Source organism: Engystomops pustulosus, chromosome 4 (assembly GCF_040894005.1).
Source record: "Engystomops pustulosus chromosome 4, aEngPut4.maternal, whole genome shotgun sequence".
NCBI lineage: Eukaryota > Metazoa > Chordata > Amphibia > Anura > Leptodactylidae > Engystomops > Engystomops pustulosus.
Window position 1 is genome coordinate 109739183 of NC_092414.1, and position 20698 is coordinate 109759880.

Genomic DNA, 20698 nt, shown 5'->3' on the forward strand with positions numbered 1-20698 from the left:
TCACAGTCTTTAGCAAGGGCCCCTACTTTCAGTTTTGATTAAATTAACCTATTGATGAATGTATACAAGATTTTCTCTGAAAGTAAATCCGAGGCTTATGATCTATTCCTAGGCTCTGAACAACATTTTGTGACTTTCTAATTGAACACTTTTTTTTTCTTAAAGGATACCTACCACTTAAAAGTAGTTCTAACCCACAGATACATGGCACCAGCTGCCGGAGCATATTTTCATTAAAACAAGAAACCCCCGATCGCTGATTTATACTTAAAATCCGTCTCGGCGCACCAGAGCAGGGCACGGCACACCATTCGCGCGACCATGCGTGCAGCTGATTCTGAAGTGCCGGAGAGCCGGTGACGTCACCGAGCTCTCGGGCACACTCGCGCCTGCACAGCTTCACACAGGGAAACAGGCCGTGTTATCAAGCCCTGCCTGACCACCTGGCTTCAGCAATCATTACCACAGGGCGGATGTGGGTTGTGCAGTAACTCCCAGACATTTCATACAAATGACACCCTTTGTGTCTTTGTGCACTCTCCCCAGCAGAAGTGGCAGTATCCAAGGAGTCAGTCTTGTGTTCCCCTAGAAATCGGCAACAGCTATGATAAGTTTCTGGGGCTATGGTTAATGTAACCAGATTTTTGTAACCAAAGCCCTACCTGTTAAGGATAAACAAATTGTCCCAATCTAGCTATTACAATGCTTTATGTAGGTCAAGCAATGAGCACATTGGGTGTGATCTCCAACTTGGGGGGGAAAGCCCACCTGATCAGAATAAATGTATTGTGTTATAAAGGAGCTCATCCTGGAGGCCATGAGCTTGGTCTACATTTGTAAGTGAGATAGGTCTGAAGTTCTGGCACACACAGTGGTCCTTATCTGTTTTTCAAGCCTTTTGAATGTTTAACGTTCTTGAATGAAAACTTTTACTTGCCTTCCAGGTTATAGGACTACTGGATGTCTTTACCCCATCTATTTCGGTTGAAACTTTTAATGAAGTGTAAGTATTTGTACCATATATAAATTTAGCAAAATGCGACAGATGTACTAATCTTTATTATTAACCGCTTAACAACCTGGCCCTTTTTTGTTTCTTCATTTCCATTTTTCACTCCCCTCCTTCAAAAATCTATACATTTTTTTATTCTTACACGTAAAGAGCTTGTTTTCTGCGCAACAAATTGCACTGCATAATGACAGTGTTTAATAAACCATGCCATGCACTGGTAAGCGGGCAAAAAATTCCAAATGCAGTAAAAATGGTGAAAAACCGCATATGTGCCGCTTTCTTGTGGGCTTGGATTTTATGCCTTTCACTGTGCGCCCAAAATGACATGTCTACTTTATTCTTTGGGTTGGTGTGATCATGCGGATACCAAATTTGTATAGGTTTTATAATAGTTTCATATATTTGCACAAATTAAAACCTTCTGTACAAAATAATTTTTGGGGATTTGGCCATCTTCTGGCTAAATCTTTTTTATACTTTGGTGAACGGAGCTGTGGGTGATGAAGTTATTTGCGACTTTTGAAGACGTTTTTAACTTTGGGCACTATTTTCCGTTATGAGGTTAAACATAGTGAAAAACCGTTATTATATGAGTTCTACGGAAAGGGGAGGGGTGATTTGAATTTTTAGGTTTTGTATTATTTTTTTGTTTTACTTTTTTTTTCTTTATTTTTACTTTCACTATTTTTCAGATACCCTAGGATACTTTAACCCTAGGTTGTCTGATCGATCCTACCATATACAATATATATTATAGCCGACACCCGCCTCTAACACCCGCGATATGCGATTTCTCCGATCGCGGGTGTTAACCCCTAACATGCCGCGGTCGTGCAAGGGGCATTTGACAAGAATCCGAACAGACACCCCGTCCCGCGCGGCGCTTACCGGGGGTCTGCTGCTCCTATCGCAGCTGTGCGATCCTCTTCCGGGGATCTGGGTCCTGCCTTCTGTAACTGCGCATGCTCAGTGTGTTACATTACACAGTGTAATACAGTGTACTACACTATGTAAGGTGAAGAAGAGCTTGAACAAGCGATCAGTGGATCACTTGTTCAAGCTAACCTGTAAAATTAAATTAAAACAGTTAAAAACATTAGATAAAAATAAAGCTAAAGTCCCCTAAACACAAACATTCCCTATACACATGCAATAAAGTAAAAAAAAAAAACACCACAAAATCACCAAAAAAAACCAACACATATTTGGTATCGCCGCATCCGTAACAATCCGTACGATAACTCAGAAACATTATTGGGCCCGCTCGGTGAAAGCCGTAAAAACAAAACACGAAAAACTCGCCAAAAATGTAAATTTTTCATAAAATCTCTTCACAAAAATGTTCCAAAAAGTGATCAAAAAAAGTTATGTGCGCCAAAATGGTACCACTTGAAAGGACAACTCAACACGTAAAAAATAAGCCCTAAACCAGCTCTGTCAACCAAAAAATATTAAAGTTACGTCTCCGAAAAGATGGCGATGCAAAAAGAAATGAGATTTCCTCTATACAGACGGTCCCCTACTTAAGAACACTCGACTTACATACGACTCCTAGTTACAAACGGACCACTGGATATTGGTAATTTATTGTACTTTAGTCCTAGGCTACAATAAACAGCTGTACCAGTTATCAAAAGTGTCTGTAATGAAACTTTATTATTATTCCTGATTCTTATGACAACCCAACATTCTTAAAATCCAATAGTCATAGAGACCAAAAAAGTTCTGGCTGGGATTACAATGATAAAATATACAGTTCTGACTTGCATACAGATTCAACTTGAGAACAAACCTACAGACCCTATCTTGTATGTAACCCGGGGACTGCCTGTATTAGTTTTTTTCCAGTAAAATTGTAAAAATAAATGAAGAACTATATAAATGGGGTATCACTGTAACCGTAGTGATCGGTAGAATAAAGATAATATAGTACTCGAGTATAAGCCGACCGAGTATAAGCCGAGACCCCTAATTTTACCAACAAAAACTGGGAAAAACTATTGACTCGAGTATAAGCCGAGGGTGGGAAATGCATTGGTCAACCCCCCCCCCCCCCAGTAGTATACAGCCTGCCAGCCCCCATGCAGAATACAGCCTGCCAGCCCCCATGCAGAATACAGCCTGCCAGCCCCCATGCAGAATACAGCCTGCCAGCCCCCATGCAGAATACAGCCTGCCAGCCCCCATGCAGAATACAGCCTGCCAGCCCCCATGCAGAATACAGCCTGCCAGCCCCCATGCAGAATACAGCCTGCCAGCCCCCATGCAGAATACAGCCTGCCAGCCCCCATGCAGAATACAGCCTGCCAGCCCCCATGCAGAATACAGCCTGCCAGCCCCCATGCAGAATACAGCCTGCCAGCCCCCATGCAGAATACAGCCTGCCAGCCCCCATGCAGAATACAGCCTGCCAGCCCCCATGCAGAATACAGCCTGCCAGCCCCCATGCAGAATACAGCCTGCCAGCCCCCATGCAGAATACAGCCTGCCAGCCCCCATGCAGAATACAGCCTGCCAGCCCCCATGCAGAATACAGCCTGCCAGCCCCCATGCAGAATACAGCCTGCCAGCCCCCATGCAGAATACAGCCTGCCAGCCCCCATGCAGAATACAGCCTGCCAGCCCCCATGCAGAATACAGCCTGCCAGCCCCCATGCAGAATACAGCCTGCCAGCCCCCATGCAGAATACAGCCTGCCAGCCCCCATGCAGAATACAGCCTGCCAGCCCCCATGCAGAATACAGCCTGCCAGCCCCCATGCAGAATACAGCCTGCCAGCCCCCATGCAGAATACAGCCTGCCAGCCCCCATGCAGAATACAGCCTGCCAGCCCCCATGCAGAATACAGCCTGCCAGCCCCCATGCAGAATACAGCCTGCCAGCCCCCATGCAGAATACAGCCTGCCAGCCCCCATGCAGAATACAGCCTGCCAGCCCCCATGCACCTTAAAAAAATAAACTTAAATACTCACCCTCCGATGTCAGCGCGGCTTACCGATGTCCCTGATGTCAGCACGCCCCGTCTTCTTTCTTCTCCGCGGCTCCTCTTCGTTCAAATGCCCATAACATCCTACAAAAATAAGAGGATGCATAAAAAACCATGTCCACATAAAGTAGACATTCGGTGAATGTTGGTTATTATTTTTTTTGCAGTTATGACTGTGGAAAAAGTAGAACATTTTGAAGTTCGAAAATCGAGAATTTTTCCAAATTTTCACCAAATATCTGATTTTCTCATAAATAAATGCAAAACATACCACCAAAATTTTTCAACTAACATGAAGTACAAAGTGTCACGAGAAAACAATTTTAAAATCACTTGGATATGTTAAAGCGTTTCAAAGTTATAACCACTTATAGTGACTCAGGGCAGATGTGAAAAAATAAGCCATGTCAGGAAGGTGAAAAGTGTCTTCGGCGTTAAGGGGTTAAAGCTTATTCTGTAAACTATACACCATAGCATTCACTTTTCACCTGAGAGCAGGGCTAGGTACCTTACATTTTAAGGTTGACAAATATTTTAAAAATCATAACATATTTTGAAATGCAGTATTCTACAAATTTTGTAATGATGCAATGTTTATTTAGAAACAGAAAACCAATTTAAAGGGAATCTCTCACTGCCATTTGGGACATTACACTTCCTTGTAGCCCAATGGTTTAGTGTCCCGAATTGGAGGCACATTGCTTAAAAATAAAATCCACATTGCTAACTGAAGCTAGAGTAGCCCCCCGAAAAGTAGTGGACCTGGAGTACCATAGATGGCTCCAGTGCAGCTCATTTGGCTTCACTCTAGGTAACACAGCACCTATATACCGGTAGGTTAATTTGGGCACTAAACTAGCCGTTTCAAGGACCATTTAAAATGTCTTCATCTTTTTATAACATAAAACGCCTAGAAGTTTGGTAACTTTAGAGGCCGGAACTATTCTTTTATACGTGCTGTAGCTCCCTGTGCCCGGGATGGTAAATAACTGCTCTTGGCTATAACAAAATAGAATGTGTTAACAAAAAATATTTTATGTATAGTCAGAGAGATCAGTCAAAGACAGTGGGGGTTATTTATCATTAGACCAGCTCCTTGGGACATTACTATGTCTTTAGTGGCTTTGGCCCTTTCATAAATGTTCTTATGCTGTACTTGTGACTTGGATTTTTCTACCAATAAGATTGCAAAAAAGGTACAAAAATTCATAAAGAGTTGCAGCACTTGCACCAGCAGTGAGGCTGGAGTGACACAGGAATAGTCCTGTGCAACTTTTGAGCAATAAAAATGCTCAAAAAGCCTCTTTGTGATTTTTTTTTTTTTTTTTTTTTTTTTTTTTTTTTTTTTCCTGCGGCTTTTATTCGGCAAAAAAAGCCCAGCAAAACGAATGATCTCCCCCAGTCCGTCTTTAACTGTCTCTCTCTGTATCTCTCCATATTACCTTACACATAAGCTGTCTTATTCCTTATTCTCCTTGCCAATAGTAACCAATCAAAGCTCAGAGCTCATATGCATGACTAGTGGCAAAATAGTAACCAATCACGGCTCAGCTTCCAACTGCCACAGCGTTAGAAGACAAAGCAGATTCCTTTATTGGACACACACGCGCACACTTCTATATTAGCGCACACACACACTTACATATTTAGAGCACACAGACACACTCAAATATGAGGTTATCACTCCCCTTGGCTTGTACGAGATAAACCTGCATTTATTTAAATAGCAGGTGGGGATGGAATGGGGAAGTTGATGCAGGGGTATTCATTGTGGGGTATTGTGTTCGGGTTTAAATATGCATAATCAAATGTTATGGTTCCTGAATGATGGAATGGGTATTATCTGTTGTGGGACTGTAATGAATGTGATGTTCTCCACTCTGTGAATGCTACATGCTTCGAATTGAGTTGGAGTAAATATATATCTTTATGCAATACAGGCAGTCCCCGGGTTACATACAAGATAGGGTCTGGAGGTTTGTTCTTAAGTTGAATTTGTATGTAAGTCGAAACTGTATATTTTATAATGGAAGTTCTAGACAATTTTTTTTCTTTTACCCCAGTGACAATTGGAGTTTCAAAATTTTTGGTGTAATTGGACCAAGAATTATCAATAAAGCTTCATTACAGACATCTTACAGCTGATCATTGCAGTCTGGGACTATAGTAAAGCAACCAGAGAGATTCACCAGAGGTCACAATGGGCAGAGGGGTCCGTCTGTAACTATGGGTTGTCTGTAAGTCGGGTGTCCTTAAGTAGGGGACCGCCTGTATGTTGAAAGCCTGAAATGTGTACTGGAAATGTGTATTTCATAAGCATAGCTCTTGCCTGTCCTTCAAAGGGAAGCACTTATGACACAAGTTTGTACTGTTCAACAGCAAGTGCAGTGAGGATAATTATTATATATTATGATAAATATACACATGTGTATGTATTATGTATGTGTATATATATAATATATGTGTATATGTTTGGCTAACTGCTATAACAATATAATTTCTAAAACACCAACTGGCAAGGGAAATTATGAAGCCCTACTTTCCAAAATTCTGGAGCTTTGAAATATTTTTTTCAGCTTGTTCAGGCAATTTTGAACTTTTGGAGGTGATAAGCCTGTCCAGATAAAGCATTGCGCAACATGGCAAAATCCAGCAAGTGCCCCCCCCCCCAACTCCATTGGGTTTGTCTTGATATCCTGTACATTCGTTACATTGGCCTTGTTCTCTTTTTTGATTCGCCTCCACAATGCATACAATTAGGGCTGTCCCTCTTACAGATTTATTAGAGGTGTTGTCTTACTTCAAGAGTTATGTATCCTGTTTTTATGTTTTGAACATCCATGAGTATGTCCTTTACTGCAACATTAACTTTAAAGATTCAGTAAAACTTTAGTTTACTGTAAACAATAAAGCTAAGTATGTATATTTTGCAGAGATGATTGACTCCCATATAATCGCCATAGTCCCCATAGGCGTAACTACATACAATCTTCATAAAATGACAGATCTGGATGCTAGTTGTGCCAAATATGTTTAAAAAAAAAAAACTAAAGCGCTATTGTGGACTATATAATAGTGTGCTATTTTGTTTCTTGTCTAATTCAGTTATATGCTTATTTGCTTCTATTTAACAGGTATCTAGTAACAAATCTTATGGGAGCTGACCTAAATAACATTGTGAAGTGCCAGAAGCTAACAGATGATCATATCCAATTCCTTATATATCAGTTACTTCGTGGACTTAAGGTGATTCATTATTTTCCTACTCAGATGCAGTAGCATTGATTTTCAAAGGGTCTTGTTCGCACCTTAGATAAGCAATACTAGATACAGGCAGTCCCCGGGTTACATACAAGATAGGGTCTGTAGGTTTGTTCTTCAGTTGAGTTTGTATGCAAGTCAGAACTGTATATTTTATCAGTGTAATCCCACCCAGAACTTTTTTGGTCTCTGTGACAATTGGATTTTAAAAATGTTGGGTTGTCATAAGAACCAGGATTAACACTAAAGCTTCATTACAGACACCTTTGATAAGTGTTACAGCTGATCATCCAGGGGTCCGTTTGTAACTAGGGGTCGTATGTAAGTCGAGTGTTCTTAAGTAGGGGACTGCCTTTATTAAAATCTGAATGGATTTATGTGGCTGTAGGCCACATTCACTGGAGCTTAAATATAATTTCATACAGCCACATGATGATTTTCTGCGGATTTGGGCAATGTTCACATCCACATGCACGGGATGTAGATTTTGGAGCAGAGTCTTTTAAACAAAACTTTATGGTTTCTGTAGGAAAACTCAGACCAGTCTTGGTCTTAGGCTGCATTCAGACAAACATATGCCTGCACAGCTACGGCCGGGCGGGCATACATCCACCGCGATGGAGATGCAAGTGTACAACATAACACGGGGAAAGATGGGACATCTTTTTCATGTGTGCGGCACCGTATTGCTCCGTGTGGCCATTGCTTTCTATTGGGGACGTATGTACAACCGCAAGTTTGGGGCTGTACATGTGTGCATTCTTGTGAACATGCGTTCTTGTAAATGCAGCCTTACAGTGCCATATTATTGGGGTTTTTTTTTTAAATCTAAATAGAAGCCTGAAAAACCATGTCAATTTTATTTGCCATTGTAAAGTACTGTCATTATAAGCAACCATAATCAAACAAGGGCCACTGGCACAGCAGATGGAGGAATATAGACTACAACAGGTTTTATAGTTCTATATAGCTTGATGAGGTCTGTTTTTTGCATGTTGTAATTTACATATATATTGCTTGGTATGTTTTTTGATCACATTTTATGTGGGACAAAATAGGTATCATAATTTTGGGTGGGTTTTAGAAAGAAATGTCCATCGAGCAGGTATAATATTTTTGTTTTATTTTACGGGTCATTATGGATGTGTTGATACTGCATATGTGGGGTTTGTTTGGTGATTTTCACTTTTTCTTATTTAATATGTAAATGTAATATGTAAAGGGTGGTTCTTTAATTTACAAATTTACTCGAGAATAAACTGAGGTACCTAATTTTAACACAAACTGGGAAAACCTATTGACTTGAGTATAAGCCTGGGGTGGGGAATACATTGGTCACAGTCCCCAGCCAGTATAAAGCTAACCAGTCCCCTTTTGCCAGCCCCCTGCACCCCAAATTATAATGCCAAGCTTTAGAAAAAACAAATACAAACTGTACTCTCCTTTCCACCCCGCGGATTCTTCGGGTGCCTGCGTAATGCCCGCAGCGCACAAATAATGACATTGCCATGCGGCTGACATCATTGTTTGTGCACCGCCAGCAACTCGCAGGCAACTGAAACAAGAGGAGGACCTGTGGGTGATGTCGGAACGGTGAGTACATTTTTTTTTTTTTTTTTTTTGACTCAAGTATAAGCACAACTTTTTTGCTTAAAAACTCAGCTCATACTCGAGTATGTACAGTATTTTGTGCATGCAATGGATATTGGTGAATGAGGTTTTTAGGTTGAAAATATTATTTCTATAAATGGGTAAGCTTGCAGATCACCACACTGTTACGGTCTTTAAAACCATGAATCCTAATATCATGGCATATCTGCAACGTATAATAAAAATAGTCTGCAAGGATGACTGGCATCTTAGGAGTGATTACTGACAAGAAGACTACCCCTGTGCCGGAGTGAAGCTTCAAAAAAAGGAAGAATCAATGGAAGAAAATGACACTCATAAGTTCATCCTTTATGGTTTCTTCTTTAATGAATAGAACGTATACTCAATCACATGTAGATACATGAATGCAAAGGGTGGGGAGAAATAAGCAGGACTGCCTTCAGAAGACACAACAACCATTTTGCACTTCATTCGGCCTCCAGATTATTGAAAAGTTGTTTTTAGAAGGAGGCCATAACAAGTTGCAGTACCTGTATCTATGAGTAAATGCCTCTGGTTTATCATGCTTTATTTTTATGGTAGATTTCCTTTGGACAGCCTATTTTGGTGACCAATTGGCAATTTTCCCTTGTTGCATGCCAAGAGTGATTAATTTATCCATTAATTTTGCCACCATTTTGGGATTATAGGGGGACATGTATTATGGTATCTGCGCCTAAAAAAAAATTTATAATGAGTTTGTGCCAGAAAGAACAGATGTTTCTGACTCCTCCGCCTTTTTTATTTTTTTTTGCGCAAGTGGGCCTGGCCTAACTTTTCCACATCTGTCACATTTATGTGTATTTTTAGACGCCATATTTGCCACACAATAGACCAGGAAAAAATGGTCAAAGAGCAAAATTAAGGCGCAGTACATGTAAGATTTTGGAGCACATTTCATTGATGTCGCCATTTTTATGATTATTACTGTCTACCCATTATTTACTTACAGCCGTTCGCCACTTTAATACATTGAGCTGTACTTTCTGGAGACTGTCCGATGCCGACAGTTGTTCTTGCGCTAGAATTAGTTGAGTTAATTTCATTTTTTCTGGGGAGAAATGTTTTCCCTAAACAAGATCTCTTGTTTGCTATACTGGACGATATATACTATTGACTGGGTAATAAACAGCCTATAGGTTGTCACATGCAGTCATATTTTATAAAACAGCAAAAGTCTTGGTAGTTAAAGGGGTATTCCCGTCTGGGCATTTAAATTTAATAAATTTTCCATATGTAAACATTTCTTCTTGGATGTTATTTAAAAAAAACTGTTCCTGTGTGAAGATAATTTCTCATAAATGTGGCCATGTTGTTCCTTGGAAACTAGATGACTTCCTCAGATACGACCACCCCGCACTCTGGCAGCAGTGACCAGACATGCACTATTGAGTCCTGCCTGTCCTCCTGAATTTAGAGATCATTACCACAGGATGGTTGCGGGACATGTAGTAACTCCCGGACATTTCATATGCAAAAACTTTTTGATTCTTTGTGCAATCTCTCCAGCAGAGGTGGTTGTATCCAAGGACACAATCTTGTTTCTAAGGGACTATATCACTACATTTATGAGAAATTATCTTCACACAGGTAAAAAAATTTTCATGACCTCTAATTGAAGAGATGATTATACATGGCTGATTCATGAATCTGGATGTGAATGCCCAGATGAGAATACCCCTTTAAATGGGGGGAGCCATGAAAAATAGAAATGTACCTTCTTTTCTTTTATTTACTCAACTGCATTTCAGCATCCTCATGTTTCAAGTGTAATATGTAAATCCCTTTACCTCTGAGGAAGTCGCATGGCTGCGTCGTAAAGCGTGGGGTGCCTCCAGCCACAAGCCTGAGACAGTACTTGTCTCCTGTCCCATCCCATGATTCTGGCATTTTGTATCTGGTGTCTGTGATCCTGGTTCTGGCATTAGGGAGCCTCATTCTCTATTTATCACTTATATTGCATTTGACTTTATATTGATAGGGGTTCCCCATGTCATGACTGTGTGTTTACCCTTGTTTTGCATTTATCACTTTATATAATTTTCCAGGACGGAGAATTCTATTGCTTACATCACTTTTGTAACTTACCATTTGTGACAGTCTTTTACTTGACATTGCTTGTGGCTGTCCTTGGACCTTAGTGGACATGGGGTCCACATGTGTATTTTTTTTTTGTCTTTTGTACACTTTTTTAATTGGTTTTACTCCATCTGATGCTTGTCATCTATGTGTATGGATTGTGCTCATTAAACTTGTTTAAAAAAATGGTTATATTTATACAGTGATTTTAAAATGTGTACCTCAAAAACATTATTCATGTCAGATTGTAACAATTATGCATAACAGTTTTGATTTATTTCCACAGTACATCCACTCAGCAGGAATCATCCATAGAGTAAGTGATCAGTGTTTTGTACATATTTGATTTTCCTTTGCTGTAAAACCACTTGCATCAGGATGTACCAATACCCTCTTGTGTAATAACGGTGTACGGTATTTTTACATTATTTTAGGACTTAAAACCCAGCAATTTAGCTGTAAATGAAGATTGTGAACTAAGGGTAAGCATGCTTCTTTTGTCACCTTAAACAACACAAACCACAAGTTCTGCTTCCTCTAGAAATGATGATGACTTGACCACGGCATATAAATGGCTAACCACGGATTTCTTGCTTCTACTTGACTCCCTTCATACTGTTATCACAGTATGAGCAGTGGGAAGAAGGTGTTAAATCGGGACTGCCTATTCAAGTCCTAATAGGTTTTTGACCAGACAAGGAGCTTTTCAGTTATAAAAAATAAAGTTTTCTGCTGTCTGTGTCACATGTTCTACATCACCATGGCCCACTGTTGTGGGTGTACCAGCACTATTGTTTTTTGTTTTTTTTTATTGCTTTGCGGGTTATTTTCCTGATGCTGCTACAACCATAGCACTGTGTTTCTGCTCGAGAAAAGACGTCCTAACACAGAGGCTTGTCTTCACTGAAGACAATCCTTGACTGTAGAGGATTAGGACAGGCCAGTGCTTCTATTATTATTATTTTTGTAAATATATATATATTTGTTTTTTTTTAATTGTAAAATTTCTTTGAGCCATGTTCTTGTTAATGACAGTGAGTCATAAATGGCAAATGATGCTCATGCCTATTTTCTCTCCTCTCCAGATTTTAGATTTTGGGTTGGCAAGACAAACAGATGATGAAATGACTGGCTATGTAGCAACCAGATGGTATCGGGCTCCAGAAATAATGTTAAATTGGATGCACTACAACCAAACAGGTAGTGAAAAGAGAAATTTCAGATCAGTTAAAGTTCTCTTGTGACCAAGTTTTTCTTGATCAAAAATATTTTCTTTAGTTTTAACAAGGTTTTATTGTTTGAAAAACATAGAAAAAGGCCTTACAATAGGTCAAGGTGCAGGGTGTGCCCCACACAGGGGGATTGGTAATGAAAACTGAATTTTCTTGATTCATAGCCAGCTTCTGTATGGTTCAAAAAAACATAGGGAAATCAGGAAAGGGACACAGGAGGGAAGGAGAAACAAGAAACGGGTAACAAGATCAGAAGATCTGTATAGTGTAGAATATGGATAGACCAAGACTACATGTGGAGAAGTGCTGGAGCCATGTTGATGCATATTGCACTGTTAGGGTGACAGTGATGAAGCTCTCGCGAGGGTGGGGTGTCTGTCGGACAGGAGATTTCCATTTAGCTGCTCGATGATTTCTAGTTGCTTAAGTTATAAATTGGACTAAGCGATGGGCTCTATTTTTAGCCTTTACTGGTTTATCTCCCAGTAGGGGTACTGCTGGGGTTACAGGTGTTGAGTTACCTAATAAAGTGCGGATGAGGGATTTCAAACGGTTCCAGAGGGAGGCAACTATGGGAAACTACCATCATATATGGGCCATATCGCCCAGGGCATTGCATCATCGGAAGCAACTGTTAGGTAGGTGGGGGTACATATAGGCAAGATGTGCAGATATGGAGTATCCTAAGAGGGGTTTCTGCCTTTCACTACAGTGGTACAGCATTGCCTCCACGTTGGCAAGGAGAACTGGCAGCCCTAGTGAGATTCTCACTGTTACATAAAACGTGGCTTGATGTCAGGAGGGGGCGCATTAGAAATGGAGTATAGCAGAGAGATTGTTCCTCTCCCGAATGGGTAGTGTTATTTTCTTTAACTCAATGTTTGAGTTGATTTACGACAATTGAGCATAGATTTAATATGATTTTATAGCATAGCACAGCAGTTATGCTGACAGGGCTCAGAATTAAAGGACATCAACCACCAGAATGAAAGACTGTATGCAAACGGCCCTGAGGAGCTCTAGGCTTCATATGTGTTAATGGAGCCTGGAGCCTCTCAGGCTCATTTGCATACAGTCTTTCATCCTGATGATGATGTCCATTATGTGTGGCTTTTACTTTCAGCCATATGTCTGCAAGAGAATGGGGAAATCTGTAGTACCAGGCAAATACACTCATAAATATGTGGGTGTGTAACTTGCATCATCACTACAAGCCTGCACAGTGTTTATCAACGGAGGATTAGATGGCCTAATTCAGTCTTCTAGTCCTAGAAAACCACTTAAATGGTTTAAGTTTGAATAACAAAAATATATTTTACTCTAGAAGACACATTTTGTCCTGCTACCTCCTTTTATGTAAAAACCCCTTTTTAAGTTTGTAGAGACAGTTAAACAACAGATCTTTATTGGATTGTCCCTTTAAATATGGCAATTAATTTAATGTTGCGCTCCCCCCCCCCCCCCCCCAGTGTTAGTATTTGGCACCCCTTCTCTAGAACAAGCACCTGATATATATATTTTTTACACTAAGTCATAACACATGCAGGTAGACCAAGTTATGAGCATTAATTCCCACACTCTAAAAATATACTGTAATTGGTATAGTTGGTCTTCTAGTACTTTTTTTTTATCACATTGTTTTTTTTTTTTTTTTTTAACCCATTCTATTTGTGTGTTTTTTTTTCAGTTGATATTTGGTCTGTTGGATGCATTATGGCAGAATTGTTAAAAGGCAAAGCTCTTTTTCCAGGGAATGACTGTATCCTTTTATTACAGTTTAATGTAAAACCTATTCTCACTTTTGGAGGAATAATTTTCATTGTTCTTTTGCATTTATTACGGGTTTCCAATTTTCCAACCCCTTATCACTGACACTTCTTTTTAGCTTAAAAAAAACACATGTGGAACACATGTTTATGCAGTGATATGCACACACATATGTATAATACTTATACACACACATATTTGCGTAAACATCCTATAGTCTTCTTCATCTTGAGTGGAAAGGCACAACCTACCACCTACTTCATACAGCCCTCCATTTCGCCTTCTCCCGTTCTGGCTGCAACATGATGTCTTGGGAGGAGGGGGACTGTTACACTAGAAAGAGGCTATCCAATCTGCTTTACAGTCTATGAACATACTGACCCCTTTATGAATCAAGGGCTAATTACTGACTCTATGAGCATTTCTATTGGTTTAAAAAGAGAGTCGCACACTGTTCAGCACTCTCCAGCTGTGTTAGGGCGCTTAAAAACAGGTCAAGTTGAAGAATAAAAAGCACCCACTTTGTACTGTTGATGGATGTCGCCTATTATGTCTGCCTATTATTTGTCCCAGCCTTGACTCTGTTTTAAAGGTGATGAATTTTTTTTTATGTTAGTAGCTGCAGAACTATGAAAATGTTTATTTCAGAATTGAATTCTAAAGAAAGAACTGCTGAGAGTATGAGAAGAAATAATAGATTTTTCTTTTTTTTAAATATAATTAATTAATTATATTTAATTCAAGGGAGGATTAAATATTTATAGCTCTTACCAGACAATAACTTAATATGGTCCTGTGGCTAATGCTACATCTAACATAATAAATCATCCCGTTATGTTTCCATTGATACTGTCATTTGATCACTGTGGAAGAAAGTGGTTATCAATGGACAGTTTTAGGTGGATAAACAGGAACTTGTAATGTTACACATTAATCCTAGGGGCAATGAACTGATATTTCACAATTTATCAAAAAATTTGATTTTATTCCATATGTTTTCCTAAATAACTTCAGATATTGACCAATTGAAGAGAATAATGGAAGTAGTGGGCACACCTAATTCTGAATTTCTCATGAAGATTTCATCTGAACATGCAAGTTTTCTCTGTATTTTACCATTTAAATTGCTTTAAACGTGATGGTGTATTATAAAATACAGTGGGTATGGAAAGTATTCAGACCCCCTTGACCTTATGTTGAGACAGGAAGTTGCAAAATGTTTAAAAGTCCATCCTCTCCAGTGTATTCCTATCCCTACACAGGGTCAGAGTTGTGACTCAATCCTTCCTAGAAGAGAGGAAATCCCCCCTTAAAAGAAGTTGGACGCTCGTGAGCTGGGGTACCTTTTCTCCTTCCTGAGCCTGGGGTCTTCAAACTAACTTCAGCTTTCCTCCTCCTGTGGCCTCACACCAGTGCTGGTGAGAACCTAGCCATTTACTCTGGCCAAGGAACCTGCACCTCCCTTGGGAGCTTCAATCACAGCATTACCTGTATCCCCAGTTGAGTATTTTCCTCTGGGCGGTACATAGGGACAGCGCTATGGTCCCACAGGGTTCACGCATGCACAGAAGAAAGGCAAAGTTTTTCCTTTGGCACGAATGCTACGGATTGTTCGGCGGCCGAAGCGTTAACCTTCAGGCTTTGTTCACTGCTGTGCCACTAACCATTTACTCTGCATGGTGCCTGATGTAACGCTGTGAGTCCTGGATAATATGGCAGACGACATTTCTTCATCCCCCATTATTGTGGTCTCTGTAAGTGCTCCCTTTTAGGTCTTCATATTGTTATATATGTAGATACATGTAATTATTGTGTCATCGCCTTGTGATAGGACAAAGTTTAACAAGGAGAAGAAATAGAGCAAGGAGAGTAAAGAAAAAAAAAGGATGAAAATGAAAAAAGGTCTAAAGCCACATCTAAATCTAAGAGATGGGTTATGTGTAAAACTAAGTTGGCATAGTCATATACCAAGACTTTGTGTGCAGAATGTTTGGCTAAAACTCTACAAGAAGGGAAAAACTCCTTGCTTAATGAACTTAGAATTTCTATGAGAGAAGAGTTAGTCTTCCCTGATGATTACTCAATTTAGAGACCCTGAACCCAAGAGACTTAGGTTAAGGATCCATTGGTTGTTCATTGTTGATCCCCGATCCGATATCTTAATACATTGGGGATACAGAATAGAATTTTGTTCCTCCCCTCAAGAAAATTTTTGATGTCAAAACAACCGTCCAAAAAGATGGAAAAAGTTCAGGACCTGGAATCAATTAAATAAAAAACACATATGTAGATATGTGAAAGATTCCAGACTATGAGAAATGAGATTTTCTGGTCTGACGAGACGAACATTGAACTTTTTGGTGTTAATTGTAAGTGGTTTGTGTGGAGAAAACCAGGCACTGCTCATCACCTGCCAATCCTAACAGTGAAACATGGCGGTGGCAGCATCATGCTATGGTGGTATTTTTCAGCTGCAGGGACAGGACGACTGGTTGCAATTGAAGGAAAGATGAAGGTCGCCAAGTACAGAGACATCCTGGATGAAAACTTCTTCCAGAGTGCTCTGAACCTCAGACTGGGCCAAAGGGTTCACCTTCCAACACGACAATGACCCTATTCACACAGCTAAAATAATAAAGCAGTAGCCTAAGGACAACTCTGTGACCATTCTTGACTGGCCCAGTCAGAGTCCTGGCCTAAACCCAATTAAGCATCTCTGGAGAGACTTGAAAATGGCTGATCATGAACGTTCACCATCCAACCTGAGGGAACAGGAGATGATCTGTAAGGAAGAATGGCAGATGATTCCCAAATCCAGGTGTGAAAAAAACATAATTCCCAAGTAGACTCATGTCTGTACTAGCTCAAAAGGTGCTTTTACTCCAATACTGAGCCAAAGGGTCTGAATACTTAAGACCATGTGATAGTTTATTTTTTCTTTTTATAGTTTTGCTAAATTTTTAAACCTTTCTGTCAAGATGGGGTGCAGAGTGTACACTAATGATCTTGCCAATTGGCTACAATGAAACAGAGTGAAAAGTTTAAAGGTGTCTGAATACTTTCTGTACCCACTGTATCTGCAGATCCAATTTGAAATATTAAAGTATTTGTCTGAACTGTTGTCTAAAGTATGTTGAAGGGCTGTTGCTTTTAAGAGAAAAAGCTTTGAAATGTCTAAATGGGGGGGGGGAGCAGCATTTTTAGACTTAACGGCAAGCTAAGTTTTTTAAATCTACATTTTCATTTGTACAATTAGGCTAGAAGGTATATTGAATCATTGCCACATATGCCACAACAGGATCTGAATGAGGTATTTCGTGGTGCCAACCCTCTAGGTATGTGCTTACTCTCTTTGAATAGTCTGTGAAATTTTGAGTCAGTAAAGTATGTTCTATTCTCTTTTTTTCTCCTTCATTTAAAAGTTTTCTTTGTTGGGTGTCACTTTGTCCACTCTTTCCAGAGGAGCAATACTATCTTTATCTAGTTTTCACACAAAACGCAGTACAAAAATTATGTATAGGAAAAAATTGTAGGGTTTTTTTGTTGTTGTACCTTTTACTTTTATCAAGAATGCAATATCAGTTGGAAGTTTTCACCATGTTTACAGGTAAACTAAAAAGAGAATTGCAGAACATGTCAACTCCTCTAGTATGAACGGTGCCCTGGATACTGAATACATCTCCTATGTTTCAAAGGGAGGGTCAGCGATTTGAGTGCAGAGCAGTAGCTAATTGGTCTACATTATCAGAATCGTTTCTGGGTAGTAAAAAAGTTCTTCCGCTGTTGGGGTATAGTGGAGGGTGAGCAAGATTGGGGAATAAACAAATTAAGACATTATGTACTGTATAGTAAATACCAAAAGATAGAAATGTAAAAAGATATTAAAAACAGAGTTGGGGGGGGGGGGGGGGGCTTATACTCTCCTTCTGATGCTCCACATGACACTGCCGCGTGAAGAGAATAGTGAAGTGGAGTTGCGTGGAACATCATAAGGCGAGTAGGCAAGTTTATTTTTTTATACACTGGGGGGAGGCTACATTGGGGTATTTCATTAATAGGGAGGCTGCATTGGGGAATTTCTTATTTATTGGGAGCTGCATTGGTGCATTTAAGTCAGGGAGGCTGTGACCATTGCATTTCCCACCCTAGGCTTATACTTGAGTCTAGTTTTCCCAGTAATTTTTGATCAAATTCTGCTGGAGTATATATGGTAAATGATACATAACGTGCGTAATGGAAGATTCTTGTATCAGTGGAGATATCCACATTCAAGTTTTACAGTTTTTTTGTTTTACTGTCACTGTAAAAAGCATCAAGATTTTGATGAGCGATCTCTTATCCTTTTAGCAATTGACCTGCTAAAGCGGATGCTGATTTTAGACAGCGATAAACGGATAACAGCCACCGAAGCTCTTGCACATCCTTACTTTGAGCAGTATCATGACCCCGAAGATGAGCCTGAGGCAGAGCCATATGATGAATCTACAGAGAATAAGGAACGCACAATTGAAGAATGGAAAGGTTGTATCTGTGTATGCAAAATAAATAAGTATAGATAAAGCACCATAAATTGGTGTCCTTATTGTTAAAATGAAATGTGTAATGTGAGCCTGTGACACTGGAAATACTAGCTTTCCTCTATTCTGCTGTAGGAGATGTGTGGTCATCCACAACTCTCCTCTGTAATATTAGTTGCTAACCAGAAGCTCTGATGTTCAACAGCAATCAGATGTTGTTTTTTGTTTTTTTAATTAAAAAAAAAAAGGGTGGTCTTCTAAATGTGTTTTTACTTATCACGTTTTAATTTACAGAATGTGAGAGATGTTTTTATAGCTCGAATAACACCTTAACATATGTAGCTATTTGCTAAAACTATATGGTTTATTTGTTTGTTTTTGTTTTCAGAGATTACTTATGAAGAAGTGGTTAGCTTCAAGCCACCTGATATTAAAATTGATAATCTGGAAATCGAACAGTAAAGATTGCCGTTTCTCCTACTTACCACGGACAATTACAGTATTGGCTTTGGCTTTTGCAATGTGAAGAGAGTGTGTTGACCAAAGACAAGAGAGCCCTGGAAATGCCATCATTGTAAGCTCATAACTGCTGCCATCATCTCACAATCTTTCTGGAAATGCCAATTTTCAATTAAACTCCTATTTTTATTATGCTACACACAAGCACAATTGCATGTGGTTTTTCGAAATGTCATGGTTATTGGGATTTCTGCTACATGAATGTCAGTTTATACCACTTATGATATTTAATATCTGTAAAACTTTTCTGGGTTCTTACCAGAGTACTGGAACACTGGTGTTAATTTGTTTTGTTGGTCATCCACAGACTGGTATCCTGCTACTTGGTCTGAGCACTGATAAAGGTCATACTTCTCCATCTACATAAATATGGTCTGACATCTTAAGTTCAAGTTGAGCAGCTGGAATATTAATATAGAGGGCTTTTAGTACAGCTGGAAGTTGACTGCCCAGACCCTTAAAAGCATCTGCGGTTAATGTGTAGCTACACTTGCCTTCATTAATGATAATTAATGGATGCCATTTAGAAGGGTAATTACAATCTATGGGGGTCACATTTGGGAAAACTCTCAGCATTACAAATACATCATTTATAATTGCACAAGCCCCCAATCCTTTTATTATTCTTGTGAAGCTGAAAATTACTGTAGATGTTAAGGTTTTACCATGATCAGCTTTTTATTGTCGTTGGGCTGGGACATGCCAATATTATCCATGGATAGATACGCCTCACGTAAAATATATTTTATGTTTATTTAATACGATCTGTACTGGAAATATTCCGATTATTTTTAATCAGATTTTTTTTTTGCTACTACATTTTTTGCAATTTTAAGAAAAAAATCATTAGTCAGATTCTCTATTGGATAGATAAAGTTGCAAACAAGCTAGTTCTTCTTCCTTCCAATTTCTAGCAATGATAGACTTCCTTGAGCATGGTGATGAGTGGGTGTGCAGAGGTAGTTTTGACATTGTGTGTAAACAGTGTGGATGAGCATTATTTATAAGCATTGCTATATTATTATACAGCACGGCGTGTACATTTACAGTGACATTAATATTTCCCATGAATGTGAAAAGCTGCTTTTTATTGTGTGATTTCTGCATGTAACTTTTAAAGTTATAATGATATTGAAGGGGAGCTCCATGTTAGGATTGGTTCACTTAACAGGTAAAAGCTTACTCCTGGATGGAAAGAATTTTTGCTAGCTTAATCAGCGGGTGCCTTCACAGGGTGGCTGGGCAAACTTCTGCTTACTAGTTCTCTTTTATGGGGGGTAAAGTAAGTCCTGTATTTGTCCTGCTGACAATAAAACCATTCTTTTTAATTCTTGTTTTGTCTGTTCATTCACATACAAATCAATAACCGGCTAGGCGTTTTTTTTTTCTTTTCCGGAGCTTCTTTTTCATGTTTTGTTTTTCTAATAAATAATACACAACTGCAACATTGCCACTCTCTATGTAGTAACCCTAACTGGAGGCCCCACACAGATCTGCTTATAAGAAGTGAAATATAAGTGACGCTGATCTTTCACTAACAGGAGGCCATAGGTTTTGCACTAGAAACCCTAGAACCTGGCTATAAATAAAAACATAGAATCTCAGTATAACCTATTGGCTCTTTAACATGGATACAAAGAAATATAGATACTGTAATGCCATATTGGAACTGTAT

At 39.4% G+C, this 20698-nt stretch overlaps 1 protein-coding gene across 3 annotated transcripts in view; it reads left to right on the top strand.

Annotated features, from left to right (window-relative positions):
• Nucleotides 1–20351, top strand: part of MAPK11 (mitogen-activated protein kinase 11) — a 35597-nt gene extending 15246 nt beyond the window's left edge. For all 3 annotated transcript variants that reach the window (XM_072147049.1, XM_072147050.1, XM_072147048.1), the window contains 10 exons: nt 945–1003; nt 7133–7244; nt 11275–11304; nt 11423–11470; nt 12074–12188; nt 13908–13979; nt 15002–15081; nt 17244–17322; nt 18335–18508; nt 18893–20351. In XM_072147049.1, coding sequence (XP_072003150.1) covers nt 945–1003; nt 7133–7244; nt 11275–11304; nt 11423–11470; nt 12074–12188; nt 13908–13979; nt 15002–15081; nt 17244–17322; nt 18335–18508; nt 18893–18966 — 843 coding nt within the window. In that variant the 3' untranslated portion in view covers nt 18967–20351. The remainder of the gene's footprint in view (nt 1–944; nt 1004–7132; nt 7245–11274; nt 11305–11422; nt 11471–12073; nt 12189–13907; nt 13980–15001; nt 15082–17243; nt 17323–18334; nt 18509–18892) is intronic.
• The last annotated feature ends 347 nt before the right edge of the window (nt 20352–20698 follow it).